We start from the raw sequence: 13066 nt of genomic DNA, 5'->3' as shown, positions 1-13066 counted from the left end.
TTAACCGCTTGCGGGCTCCCGTTAAGTGACGGAAATAGCGGGCCGCAAACGCTAACGCTAACTTAGCGTACGCTTTTCGAAAACTGCCTAAAATAAAGCGCCTTCAGCTATCTGCTCGGCTGCGCGGGTGGCGTAGCGTCAAGTGTACCGCACGCTTTTAATAGGTGATAACAAAAGCGCGCTGCGCCACCGTTCGCTGCCACCTCGTGAGGGACCGCCTTCAAAAATGCGTCGCGAGCGCCGAGAAACCTTACCCCTCGGACACTACGTCGTTACCGCTCGGACACTGCACATATTTACAACCACTCAGAGGCGATTATCACAGCACTATGGAAGCCTCTATTACAAAGGCGCGTAGAAGGACACGCTTGGGCGCGTTAACGTGTTCTGCGAACGTATCCCTGGCGCTGCTTCTAAAGTTACGTTTTCCCACGCTGAAAGTGACGCGGGCTTGAAAATTCTTGATTGTGGGGCCGTTTCGGCGCAGTTCGGCGCAATTTTTGCAATTTTTATGCTTTTGGAGCAGCCTGGCGCAGGAAAACGGAATCGTATCAAAAATGCGCAATATGCGCAGCTGTCTCACCCCTGTTACAATGCTAGGCTTTTCACCAGCAGAGTATGTCATCAGATTATGTAACATAGTGTAATTTGAAAACTACTTGAGATATCGCAATGAAACTTCATATATAGCTATTCGAGACACTCTTCAGTGTGCCTGCCAAATTTCATTACTCTAGGTCAACAAACAAAAAAGTTTTTTTCGATCGCCACCTCCCCCCTTAAGTTTTGTCGACACCATATTGGTTGCACCAAAGAATGTAAACACAATTCGGCCTCTGCATTGCCACATTCTTTATAAGACAACTAGGGAACACTACTTAGCAGCACCCCTCCAGCACTTCACCAACCTACCCAAAAGAAACGTTTTCATATTCCTATCTCATAAGAATATGCTTCGAAATCCCCTGCAACTTTTTTTTCTGTAATTTCGCTTCGAAGTATTTGAAAAATATTCTAGAAGCATTAGAAAAATATTCGATTTGATTCACACTCAAAATTTAATATTTGAATTCGCTTCACACCCAAAATGTTGCTATTCACACAGCTCTAAAGAAATCCCTTAGTGTGTTTTGTTCATTAAAGGTACGACTGCAGTGCACAAGCCTAGAACAAAAACTAGCTCACCAGACACTTCCGATTAAGTGCATTTTGGTGCAGGAGAATCTCTGCTTTCAGAACTGACTGCTTTTTCAGAAGTGATCATTGTGTGCATAGTGAGTTGAAATGAAAATGGTAACAACTGCAAAAGCAGGTAAAAAAAACGCCCTCTATGAGACCTACATACTACAAGAGCACCGATAAAGGCTATTACAAAGATTCGCTGCACTTACTGTTTTATCCTGCTTTCAATGACTGGCCTGACTGTGTCAATCCAGTCAGTGCCTTGTGGAATCGGACCTGAAGTAGAAAGCATAATCAAATGTATAAATTGTAAACATACCGTATTTACTTGAATCTAGGCCGGCCCCGATTTTAAGCCGACCCCTGAAATTCGTAGGGCCAGAAAAGAAAAAAAAAACTTAATCATTGTACAGTCAAACCTCGTTAATACGTACCCGCTTTAAGCGTACTAACGGTTAAAACGTAGTTGCGACGAATCCCCGACCGAGTCTCATAGAGCCCAATGCATTCGCTGACCGCTTAAGCCGTAGTACTTCGCCCTACGCCTACCGGTTAGTGCGTACCCTGCGTACCGCGATAACGTTTTGTGCCATAAAATTTTACTGCGCCGCTGAACTTCCCGACGCCACAATGTGCCGCCAAAGGTTTTCCGTCTTTTCGAGAAGTGCGTAGATCGGTCGATCACTGAATCCGACTTCCGCGCGATTGCGGCGATGCCTTTGCGGGTAAGCGGGAAAGAACGAAGGTGAGGCGGCGGCCACCGACGAACGCGCCAGCATGACTTATCGCCGACAACCTTATCACAATAAGTATCTTCAGATATCTGCTCGGGCACGCGTGCGGCGCAGCACCGCTTTAAGCCTACTGCACGCTTTTAATAGGCGACAACCTGAACGCGCTGGGCCGCCGATCGCTGCCGCCTCGTTGCGCGGGGCCGTGTTCAAGCGCGCGCCGCTTTGTAGAAAAGAAAGCAGCTCGCTGTTGCGGAGTTGAGCGTTGCTGGTCGCGGGCGACGAGAAACCTCTTTGCATTGACGCTATCACGTTAAACGCACACGTACGGTACAGCAAGCGTAGCGCTGTTGTAACCATACTGCACGCTTTTATTGGCCGACCACCCAAACGCGCTGCCGTTCGCTGCCAGGACCGCTACAGCGTCGCGGAGTGCGCATCGCTTGCAGGAAGTTCGTCATCGCCGCGTTAACCGAACAAGCTACTCGCCGCATCTGTGCACGGTCTGGAGCGAAGTGGGTACGAAGAACACTCCCACGACAAATGCGCGCATGCGGTACAGCAAGTGGCCCGGCAGTGACGGCGTGAGCCGAGAAGGCGACGCGCTGCACGTAACTAGCCAGGAGACGATCGGCTCAACGCAGCCGTACCGCGTTTCACTGGAACTGCGTCAGTTTTCATTTATGAGCAGATCGCGGTACAGACGCACGCACATATATATCGCGGAAAGCCGACACTGTCCGTTCTGTCGCTATGTTGGTCACTGCGTATACCGGACCCTGTAATAGTTCCGAAATGCTGCTTGGCGTCGCCACCGCGCGCTATCGGCACTATCGGACGGACGTGCGAGAGTACCAGAATCTTTTCTCCACTCTGGCAAAAAGAAAGAAAAGGCTTTGCAATGGGTACTTTAGCCAATATTTGCTGTGGCACTGTATTTATTTCTTTGCTGGCGGCGATGGCGTACGCGAGGAGATGCAAATCTTTACTTGGTGGTTAATGCGTACTACCGTTTAGTGCGTAGTTACGCGGCGTTCCCGGCAGGTACGCATTAACGAGGTTCCACTGTTGTCGAATCTAAGCCGACCCCCCACTTTCACCACATTTTTTTTCAAAAAAAAAAAAAAAACATCGGCTTAGATTCGAATAAATACCGTAATACTATATTACAGGACCACCGCCATAATACTCTGTCAAGCAAGTGGTGGGCACCAGAGCTGTACTAATGCAGAATTAACTCTACAAAGCAACCAGAAGTGGCACTAGACTAAACTAGAACCACCTTGTACAATTTCATCAGCTAGTCGGACCTCAAGCTTATCGCTGGTATTTCTTGCACTTGTCAAACAAGTTCATAGGCCAGACATTCAGATGTTAAGAAAACTAAGGACCACCTATCGCGGGTGTATTATTGGCCAGGCTGTTTCCACAATGCAGAACAAATTGTGAAGACATGCGATACATGCCAGCATGTGGGCAAGTCGGGTGACAAATTGGGAGCACTGACGAAGGGTGCCAATCATCATGGAGCACTTTTGCTGGCTCATAACAAATACCACAAGCAGACTCCTGGCAACAACCTCAGGTAACCTTCTAGGAGCTACCTCAAATCCCTTAAAACGAAATCGCAGATGGTTGTGCACCAAGCTTAGCACAGTTAGTTGGCTTTGGATTGATCCATTAATTTTTTATACATAACTGTTGCAAATGAGAACACAAAGCTACAAATCTTCCTGTAAAGATGACAAGGTCACCGTACAATAGAAACTTGGGCAAGTTGGTACAGATTTATTTTCTTCACACACAAGTGACAAAAGCACAAAAGGAAATGAACCAAAGGTATGTCCCTTTGTTCCTTCCATTCATGCTCTCATCACTCGCACTAGCTACATTTTTATTGAAATTCGTAAAATTAAAATAAATGTATAGAAAGATTACTAACCAAGGTCAATGGGTCCTTCTTTCAGACCATCCAGTTCATACAGGCGTCCATCAATTGGCACATAGCCAATGAAGTGATAAACATCATCATCCTTTGAGCTTTGCTTTATATCGAACTCAAACATCTGCTGTCTATCGTAAAGAAACAACAGTGCTAATCAGGCAACAGCACATATAATTCTGTTAAATGTATAGAGTCATTTTTTAAAATTAAAAATAAAGAACACCAAGAATATCTAGATGTAAAAATTAAGAAAAACTGAACAGAATTTTGCATGCACATCATAGAATGCCATAGCTGTTCACATACAAGAAAGCTCACAGTCAATAGGCATTAAATACACTGTTAACTTTGCCATTTATAGAAAATAATTGTTAAAGGCATGTCCCCTTTGGCTGTCTTGGCAGTATGAGCTACCAAAACAGCGGGGAAGTTCAGCATTGTCAATCGCAGCTTACCTTGAAAAGCTGTTGTGCACTTCTCGTATAACGTCAGAGTTACTCAGGGTAAGGCCTTTCATCTGCAAATATTGTAACCAATGTATCCCAAATGGGGCCAAGGCTATAAGTGTGTGGGATACATTAATTTTCAATAGAGAGAGGGGAAGGAGAGGTACAATTCCAAAGTGACATCAGTCTACGAGAATTCGCAAAGACGTCTGAATTAATTATTATATAAGGCTGATAGGAATTGTGATGCAGCACTACCACTGGAAAAATACATCCAGCTAAATGGGAGGTACTGATCACCAGTCAGGTCAAAATCGGTAGTAGGTCAAGAATGGCAAGAGAGATACCCTCCATAAAGAATGTTTTAATACTCTCAGTCCTTCTATCCACGAAAACAGCTCCTTTATTGATCAGCAACAGCGAAGATGACGTGGCAATTTTCCACAAACATAAAAAATATCCGCAGCTGTCACGGTGAAGGCAGCTCACAACCAAGACACATGCACTGTTACAGGAGTGGATTAAAAAAAGTCACGCGAGGGATTATTCTAGGCTCGTCAGCATACGTACAGCACAGCCCGACCATAAATAACTGCTCAAACATATGATTGCACAGCAAGGTGCATGTTGTAGCTTAAAATCAAAACGACAGAAGGCAGATTTGATTTCTCCACAAAGATGGGTATCATTTACTCATCATGGACAAACACTCCTCTCTCCTCAAGTGAGTATGTTAAGCATGTAGAATGATCGGAGCATTGTGAAAGTTGGAATGCGGAGGCAAGAAGAGAGGAGCAGTAGATGAAGTCAGAAACTGAAAGGCATTTGCTGCGATTTTGACTTGTCGCTGGCTATGGTTGGATCCCTTTGCAGCCAGCATATTTCATTACACTGTTTTGCCAAGTGAAAGGTTCTGCTTGTTTGTGTCACCTATGGTCAAAAAATGGGAGATGAAGTACCTTGATTACAAACCAATGCTTTCTGTAGCATCTGCTTTAAATTTCTGACAATACTGTCACGCTGAACACCAATGCAACAAAAAATAGTAGAAAGGTTCCTCTAGAGTAAGACAAAAACCATGTGTCTAAATCAGCGGTGGTGTCACATGTTAATGTTCACAGATAGGCTTCTAAATACAGTTGTGAATTGGTTTGTGAATTGTATGAGCAAGGAACTTTGCCCCCCAAGTAACAATGTAGTCCCACGTTGCATTTCCAGATGCATGGCGAGACTGGCAAGTGTCAATATGTAAAAAGAGTTGCTCCCACTTTTAACAACTGTGCATGGAGAGTACAATTCTAGAGCTTTAACTTCACAAAGTTTTGCTGTAACATTACTTTCAATTATGGTTGCACTCAAACAGCTATCCTTTCCTGGAACCCTAAGCTTTTAACTGTGTGCAGTCCTCTGTGCCAACAGCAGCAGCAATGCAATACATTAGCCCTAACTAGTCTCTAAAAAAAATGCCTTTCCCAAGCTAATGAGATTAATACATTGGAGAACTATAAAAAAAAAGAGAGAGAGAGAGAGAAAGAAAGAAATGACAGTACTTACCGTGGCATCAAAGCTCTGACAAAAATCTTTGAAAGAGTTCAACGTGTCACCGAGAAATATGTCGGGATGCTTTACATTAAGCAGGACACTCAGTATTGCCTGTGTAGCGCAGGCATTGTTGATCACCTGTCAAGGGTCAAGGAATGAATAAAGGAAAGAAGATGACTTTGATAAGACATTTGATAAGATGAATGAATAAGACATTGCAGGCAATGTATAGTGAAGTCTAGTTGCTATAGGGGTGCTCCATTGTTACTTTTTTTTCTGCTGAAGAATGATAACATTGAACAAGATAATTTGAATTTGCACTAACACCTACACATTAATTTCTTTGTCTTAGGGTCATGTCTTAGGGCCATGAACCTGAACAGGAATTACTTCTAATGAGCAATTCCAACGCTACACCAATTCATGGATGAAAAGATTCTGAAAAACCATGAAGCAGTAAATACAGATGCATGAAGAAGAAAAGTGGAGAATCAGTAATGAAAAGCATAACTGCAAATTTTGTTTATAGACAGTTAAGTAAACCACCAGGGGCGTAGCCAGCATTTTATTTCAAGGGTGGAAGGATCTGACCCTCCCCCCCCCCCCTCCCACCCCTTTGTATATACATACAAACTGCAAAAATTGAGGAGAGGGAGGGGTACTCCTGTCAACTTTTATAACCACATAAGGCAACAGCTGCAGCCAAAGATTACTATTTGGAACAGGCAATTATAATACATATAATAGACTCTGATAACCCAGGTTTATAGCTTTTGGGGAATTCAAGTAAGTGCAAAAATTAGAAAAGAATGTAACGCGTGCGATGGCATAATTGAAATCAGGCACATGCTGGCGGGCTGTCCCAAGACTCGCCGACCACGAAAAAAAAATGGCTTCACTGGCAGATGGTACCAAGCTCTTCATATCAAGATCAACTACAGGCTGTCCAGAGGGTCCACAATGGTGCCATAAGGCTCAGACTGACGGTGCCAACGTGGACATGGCCCGCCGCGGTCTGAAAAGACCGGGCTTCAGGACTTTTATTAGTAAAGTTTTGTGAATGAATGAATGAACAGCTGTCAATATGACCACTGATTATGCTGTCTAATCAAACTCCTAACAACTTTATGAACCATGTTGAGCTTAGATAAATTAAGTCAGCCAGTACACGAAGACTAACAAGTAAGTGTAGACTTAACTCTAGGTTCACTCTCATCATTATCATTTAGTTGCTGGTATGCTGCCACATTTTTGTGCTTTATTTATAAATGGCAATCTCATCGGGAATAACCAAGAGACTGAGCAGTTGCCAAACAACATATTTATGCGAATGGAGTGACATAAGCTTTTCTCTCACAATTAAAGGAACCCTGCACTTAATGAGCAATTTTTGAACATAGTAAATCATTTTGTTTAGTTGGCAGAGCCTTGCCTTGCCTTGCCAGGCAATTAGCAATGACACAGACACACACACATGCACAAAAATCAGCAGCCCGTGTGGATTGCGGTTTTCAGTATACAGCTGCTTTGGCTCCCAGCAAAGTAGCTTTGTATCTACTGGGAAAACATGCATCTGCTCCACATTGAAGTTCAGTTATTCTACAATCCTAGAAAATCATGTTCCCAAAGAGCGCAATTCTGTGTTTCTGAATCATCGTTCCATGTTAAACCCTCAGAATCAACCAAATCAACCACCCCTCCTGAACAGTAGAAACTTTTGTCCCCCATGGGACAGCTAGCATAAAATTATGTGAAACAACTGCTTGCCTATTACAATATAGCAGACAACGCGGGGCATTAACCGCCACTGCGTCGGTTCGCACATGCACTTGGTTTTCGCTGCTTGCTGTGCATGGCGCTACGCGGAGCGTGAGCCACCCACTCGCGTGTTCCCTCTAACAGTGGACCAACCTGTACATGAAGCGAGACCATTAACGGCAAGTTTCCATTCTGCACAAAGGTTTTCTGTTGTGATGGCGCTGATGCACTGACAACAAGAAAAGTTTCTACTGGTTTTGCTGCTGCCTGTCAGACATGTAGGTCCAGGGTGAAGGCCTCGTCAGGAGACATACGAGTCTCCTTTTGCCTTACCTTGTGGACATATTTCACATTGTGTATCTATGTCTGAAAATAAACAAGGAAGAGTAGCACGAGCAGAACGAGGGCGGGAACTCTCAAATAAATCAGTTGGTTTTTGCACTCGATCGCAGCAGCATTCTTTTCTCCTGCCTCCGCCGCTACACAGCCAGAATGACATTGCGCAGTGGAGGCTGTAGCACAAATGGATTATCTGGGGTGTAGTAGTGCCTTAGTATGCTAGTCTCATCATCCACCGCTAACGGCCGGCGGATCCCTTTGATTAACTGAGTTCAACGGACCGTCGCTGTGCCCAATGACGAAGCGCAAAAAAAAGCACTAACATAGGAAAAGACATCGCTACACGAGGTGCAGTACACGAGCGCCTTTGCACTGCGCACAGCGGCAAAAAGTCAACCCCGTGGATGACGCGATGACTCCACTTTTGCAGCCCTTGAACATGACCACACAGAATCAGCATGACTAGCACAATAGTAACCTTCACAGCAACTTCGTGGAACCACCGCCAAAGCAAGTGCGGGTCTTCTTTAAGAGGACGAAACAGCGTGAGTATTGAAGGGCAAATTATTAAAGAGAGCTGAAAATACGGCGCACCTGTTTGGCAAAAAATATTTTCTCCAGGCGGTTGTCTTGCACAATGGAGCCACTTGGTTCATCGTTTCTGTACCACTTGAAGAGAAATATAAGCCCATGAACAGGCCTGCAAATAAAAATACAGACGTCACTCGCTGACCAGATAATCACACGATATTCCTCACCAAATAAATAAGGCAAACAATGGAAAATTTTAAGTAAAGACACTTACTTCAGTTTATCAAAACTCTCGCGATCCAAGCTCCACAGCTCTTCAACTTGAACCCCTTTCACACCTACGCCAGGCAGAAAACGTCACAGATGACGTTAGCCAATTAATATCGAATTCATCAAACCACACAGAGGAGGCGCTGGTCAAGCGCGCAACGAAAACAGTAAAATATACAAATGACAACGTTAGCGCATACGATCAGTAGACGAATGCCTCCCACCGTCGGCGAAGCCAAGCGTAGTCAAACTTCTGTTTGTAAACTTCACTAAAAAAAACAGCAACGTTCAAATACGTACCAAATCCTTTGATTAGTTCAGTAAAGACTCCAGGGTCGCTTTCAATTAGACACCAGTCACCAGCACTCCCTGAGCTCGCCGCCATTTCTTAAACGCAGACGGAGGAAAGGAGACGTCAGGCATGAGGTCAATCGGTTCTGTAGGAAGGCGCCTCTGGCGGCAACCAGCAGACATTCTCTGAGCCAACGCCTCCTCTAGAAAGATGCCTGCCGCGTGAGCCAAAAACCTCCTGCCCTACCCTTTTCCTCCTTCACCATTTCTAATGAGGGCAGTAGCTGGCGATCCTGGCGGTGGCCGCTTGCAACACACATTTGCGCATGCGCACATTACACCCCTCGACGTCACACAACGTCAGCCCCATTGAAAACCAGAGTTCTGTTGAAAACAATAGGGGAGAACGTGGCGCAATCTCTCGACAAGCGACTACAACTCAAGGCCAGCGACGCCGCAGGCATGTTTCTGGAGGAGGCGTTGTCTGAGCAGACTCGCAGGCCGCGCAGGCTACTTGCGGGGATGTTGCGGGGTATGCCGCGTGTTCTCTGGCGTGCTCTTCGTGGTTCCATTGTAAATATCCGCCGTTTTTTCGCAAGCTCCCGATTTTTTTTTTAGCCTGCCCCGCCACGGCGGTCCCACGGTGGTCTAGTGGTTATGGCGCTCGACTGCTGAAGCGAGGGTCGCGGGATCGAATCCCGGCCGCGGCGGCTGCATTTTCGGTGGAGGCGAAAATGTTTGAGGCCCGTGTACTTAGATTTAAATGCACGTTAAAGAACCCAGGTGGTCGGAATTTCCGGAGCCCTCCACTACGACGTCCCTCATATATCGTGGTTTTAGGACGTTAAACTCCAGATATTATTACTGGGTCTTTTAGGCACGTGGTGTCATCAATACACATAAAAGTTTGCTTCATGTAGGAAATGGAACCAGTGGAACAGTGAGCGGTGGTACGGTGGTCCGTGAATCTTGCGATCAAAGTCGGGTGGTTGGCCAGGCCTGTTGCACGGAAGGTTTAAAGATGCAGGCCTGGGCTAGTCCACAGCAAGTGTACGTGTCGCTGTCACACTCCGGAATGGGGCATCACAAGATGGGCATGATGCATCCATAGGGGCCGCGGTACTGACTCAAGTCTCTGGTGTCATTCTTACTTCAGAAAATTCATAATATGATGCCGAGTATTTCAGTTGTAGTTTGTTGGTTGAATGGGAGCTCGACAACCGGGGGCCATGGGGTAAAATGTTTTGTTTCCGGACAAATGGGGTAAAAGCAGTAAAAGCTAGTAACCCCGACACGAAGCCTCCGCAACGTAACCTCGGCGGGTTAAAGGAGTACTGACACGACTTTGAGACATCGCAAAAGGGACATTTTCCGTTTCCTTGGTATGCAGTGTCAACGCTGTCCACACACCGGTGTCGGAGAACACGTATAAAATATTTTAATTTGACTGTGAAGTTTTCGTCGCTGAGCATCTGCAAGCCAGCGCCCCACTGTAATGGACATTATCCCGACGAGTCAAGACAGTTCCCCCGAGTTTGCGAGTTCTGCGTCCTGCATACAGCCTAAATCGCAGAAATCACTGTCAGGGTCACTGGACGACATTTCACTCATCGTTGTTTATGTGCACTACGAGCAGCTGACGGATTTGCCTCTAATACGTCGCGAGTTTCTGTATCCCCGTGACGTCATACTGACATGAAACGTCACTGAGAAGCCGCCCCCTCGATATCGAAACCGAAATTGTCTTTTTATTGTAGCGGCAATTAAAATATATACGATGCATTCCCAGGCACCACAATACTCTTTTTAGGTTTCTCGACACCAGTATTTTTATTTAGAGCAACAATCGGAAAATTTTTTAAAATTCTTGTCAGTACTCCTTTAAGTAGGCCGCGGCGACGAGCTCGGGAGCACTGGTTGCCATCGAGGCAGTGCACGCTGCTTCATGCGCACCATATGCGCACGAAACTCAGCGCAGTCGCTCATCCTACCTGCGTCTATTCATAAACATGTTGCGCGACACGTCAAAACACGGCACAGTCGCTTGTCGCTGCTTTTGTCGTCTGTTCAATGCTCCCAGCTCCGCTACAGACCGGAACGACTTGGCCACTTGGCTTTAGAATGACTGTGGCGGCTCGTAACTGGCGCACTGTGCTGGGAGCAAAATAAAAAAAAAAAACATAATCATTGTCCTAACCGCAGCTACTTACTTAAACCAAGCTTCTGGTGTCATTCTTACTTAATATGATGCCGAGTATTTCAGTTGTAGTTTGTTGGTTGAATGGTAGCTCGGCAACCAGGGGCCATGGGGTAAAATGTTTTGTTTCCGGTTTTCAAACGTCCCGCTTAGCAGCCCCGCTGTTATTTGACACACGCATCATGCATATATGGGGCGGAGTGTTGTCAAATGACTAATATCGTGCGCCCGAAGATCGTTAGGAGAACTTGAAGTATTGTTAGCTCGTCATGTTGCTTTCAGCGACTCTGTCTTTGAACTGACAGTAGTGCTAATGACCAGCGAATTGCTGACTGGGTACGTGCTCGTATTCGTTTCATGCTCTGTAGAAGTTGTACTAATGGTAACTGAAGGGATTGCCCTGTTTATTTTATGTTGCTGGCCGTCTGTACTTTCCTCGCTTAACAACTCGTTTATTCGAGTTGTTTTGCGCCGTACACGGCATTTGTGAATGCGATACGCATGCTCTTTATTGCCGGTCGTTGCTGTGCCACTGGTAGAGTCAGTTTTTATATAACTCGCGCATGGCGAATTTTTAGACATTCCAGCCATGTGAAACGCGGGTATCTTAAAAGAGGGCCCTTTTCAATGCAGTGCTAGTGAGTGAATGCAGAATTTTCAGCGCCAACCTGGCATTTAGCAGGTGTGGGTACGTTCATTCAGCGCCGGTTTCCAACTCCTGATAATAACAAGGAAGAAAAAAAAAAGACCCAGTAGTTTCTTGTGCAAAAAATCCATTAACAGGCTCAGGACGTACATTTACTACTTTCCATCTGCCTTTTGTGCAGTGTTTGTTATTGACCACAATTAATCCTCAGTTTTCATGTAACACCGGTGTCAAAGAGTCACTTTTAATCGCGATCAAGCTTGATCCGGATCGAATTTCTCGATCACGATTGGCTTCTTTACGCACGCTGCAGTAGGGTTAAGCAGTTTTATCACTGTTAAACAGTTTTATCAGGATCGGACTTAATCGCGATCAGCAGTGCACCGTGTGACCACCGGTATTACTGGCTATAATACACTTTATTTGCTCTGGGCAAGATTTCTTTGTCGTACAAGCAACAGTTATGTTTCGCGGAGTAATATCAACATGCACTTAAACCATACACTTGTTTCCACGTGCAATGAGGTTTGGGATCCTGTAATACCCTCTTTACCTTCTTACATTTAATCTCGGCTTCCCCTTTTATGTGCCTCACACGGACACATAAGATGTACTCAGAACGTTCGTTCTCATCTGACTGCATTGAATAGAAAAGATAGCTTACATGGGGTAGACATCGAGTGTTGATGAATACAAAATACTCACTTGCTCATTCCTTGCTGAAGCTTAAGCCTGAGGTTGATGGATTGTTCTCAATCCTGGACCTGTTGAGAAATAGAGAGCTCTGTATGATTGGGCATAAGTATTAATGGCATTGGTGCTCTGGCTTGGCATAAACATGACTTATATGGCCAGGGAACACAGTAAGAAGATAAAGATGATTGCTATTCATTTGTGTTGCTGTTTGCAAGAAATATGATTGAATAACTTAGGTGATTTTTTGTTGGAAGCTAACAGCATAACAGCATGTGAGAAAACAAGGCTTTTCTCACTTTGTTCTAAGTGACTAGAAAAAAAGTTTATGGCATGTCAATTGTGTACCTATCACCTACACATGCTTTGCTCCACTGAACTGAGACTGCAGATTAGTGTGGCTTTACATTGATGCAATACCTCTTGGAGAAAAAACACTGCTTCAGCATTCAGTGTCTTTTGCAGTATTGTGTCATTGAGCATAGGTGAAAATTC

General features: G+C 45.1%; 2 protein-coding genes across 3 annotated transcripts in view; one reads left to right on the top strand and one right to left on the bottom strand.

Annotated features, from left to right (window-relative positions):
• LOC119401459 (ubiquitin carboxyl-terminal hydrolase isozyme L5) overlaps positions 1 to 9186 on the bottom strand; it is a 29003-nt gene extending 19817 nt beyond the window's left edge. For both annotated transcript variants that reach the window (XM_037668291.2, XM_037668300.2), the window contains exons 1-7: positions 9045 to 9186; positions 8749 to 8812; positions 8538 to 8643; positions 5859 to 5984; positions 4314 to 4375; positions 3856 to 3986; positions 1392 to 1458 (exon numbers count right to left, since the gene is read on the bottom strand). In XM_037668291.2, coding sequence (XP_037524219.1) covers positions 1392 to 1458; positions 3856 to 3986; positions 4314 to 4375; positions 5859 to 5984; positions 8538 to 8643; positions 8749 to 8812; positions 9045 to 9129 — 641 coding nt within the window. In that variant the 5' untranslated portion in view covers positions 9130 to 9186. The remainder of the gene's footprint in view (positions 1 to 1391; positions 1459 to 3855; positions 3987 to 4313; positions 4376 to 5858; positions 5985 to 8537; positions 8644 to 8748; positions 8813 to 9044) is intronic.
• A 2143-nt stretch (positions 9187 to 11329) lies between these two features.
• The window catches only part of LOC119401415 (centrosome-associated protein 350), a 135599-nt gene continuing 133862 nt past the window's right edge, over positions 11330 to 13066 (top strand). The window contains exon 1 of the mRNA XM_037668202.2: positions 11330 to 11568. The gene's annotated coding sequence lies outside the window, so the exon portion shown is untranslated. The remainder of the gene's footprint in view (positions 11569 to 13066) is intronic.

This window comes from Rhipicephalus sanguineus, chromosome 1 (assembly GCF_013339695.2).
Source record: "Rhipicephalus sanguineus isolate Rsan-2018 chromosome 1, BIME_Rsan_1.4, whole genome shotgun sequence".
NCBI classification, from domain to species: domain Eukaryota; kingdom Metazoa; phylum Arthropoda; class Arachnida; order Ixodida; family Ixodidae; genus Rhipicephalus; species Rhipicephalus sanguineus.
This window is presented reverse-complemented; position numbering and strand designations above follow the sequence as displayed.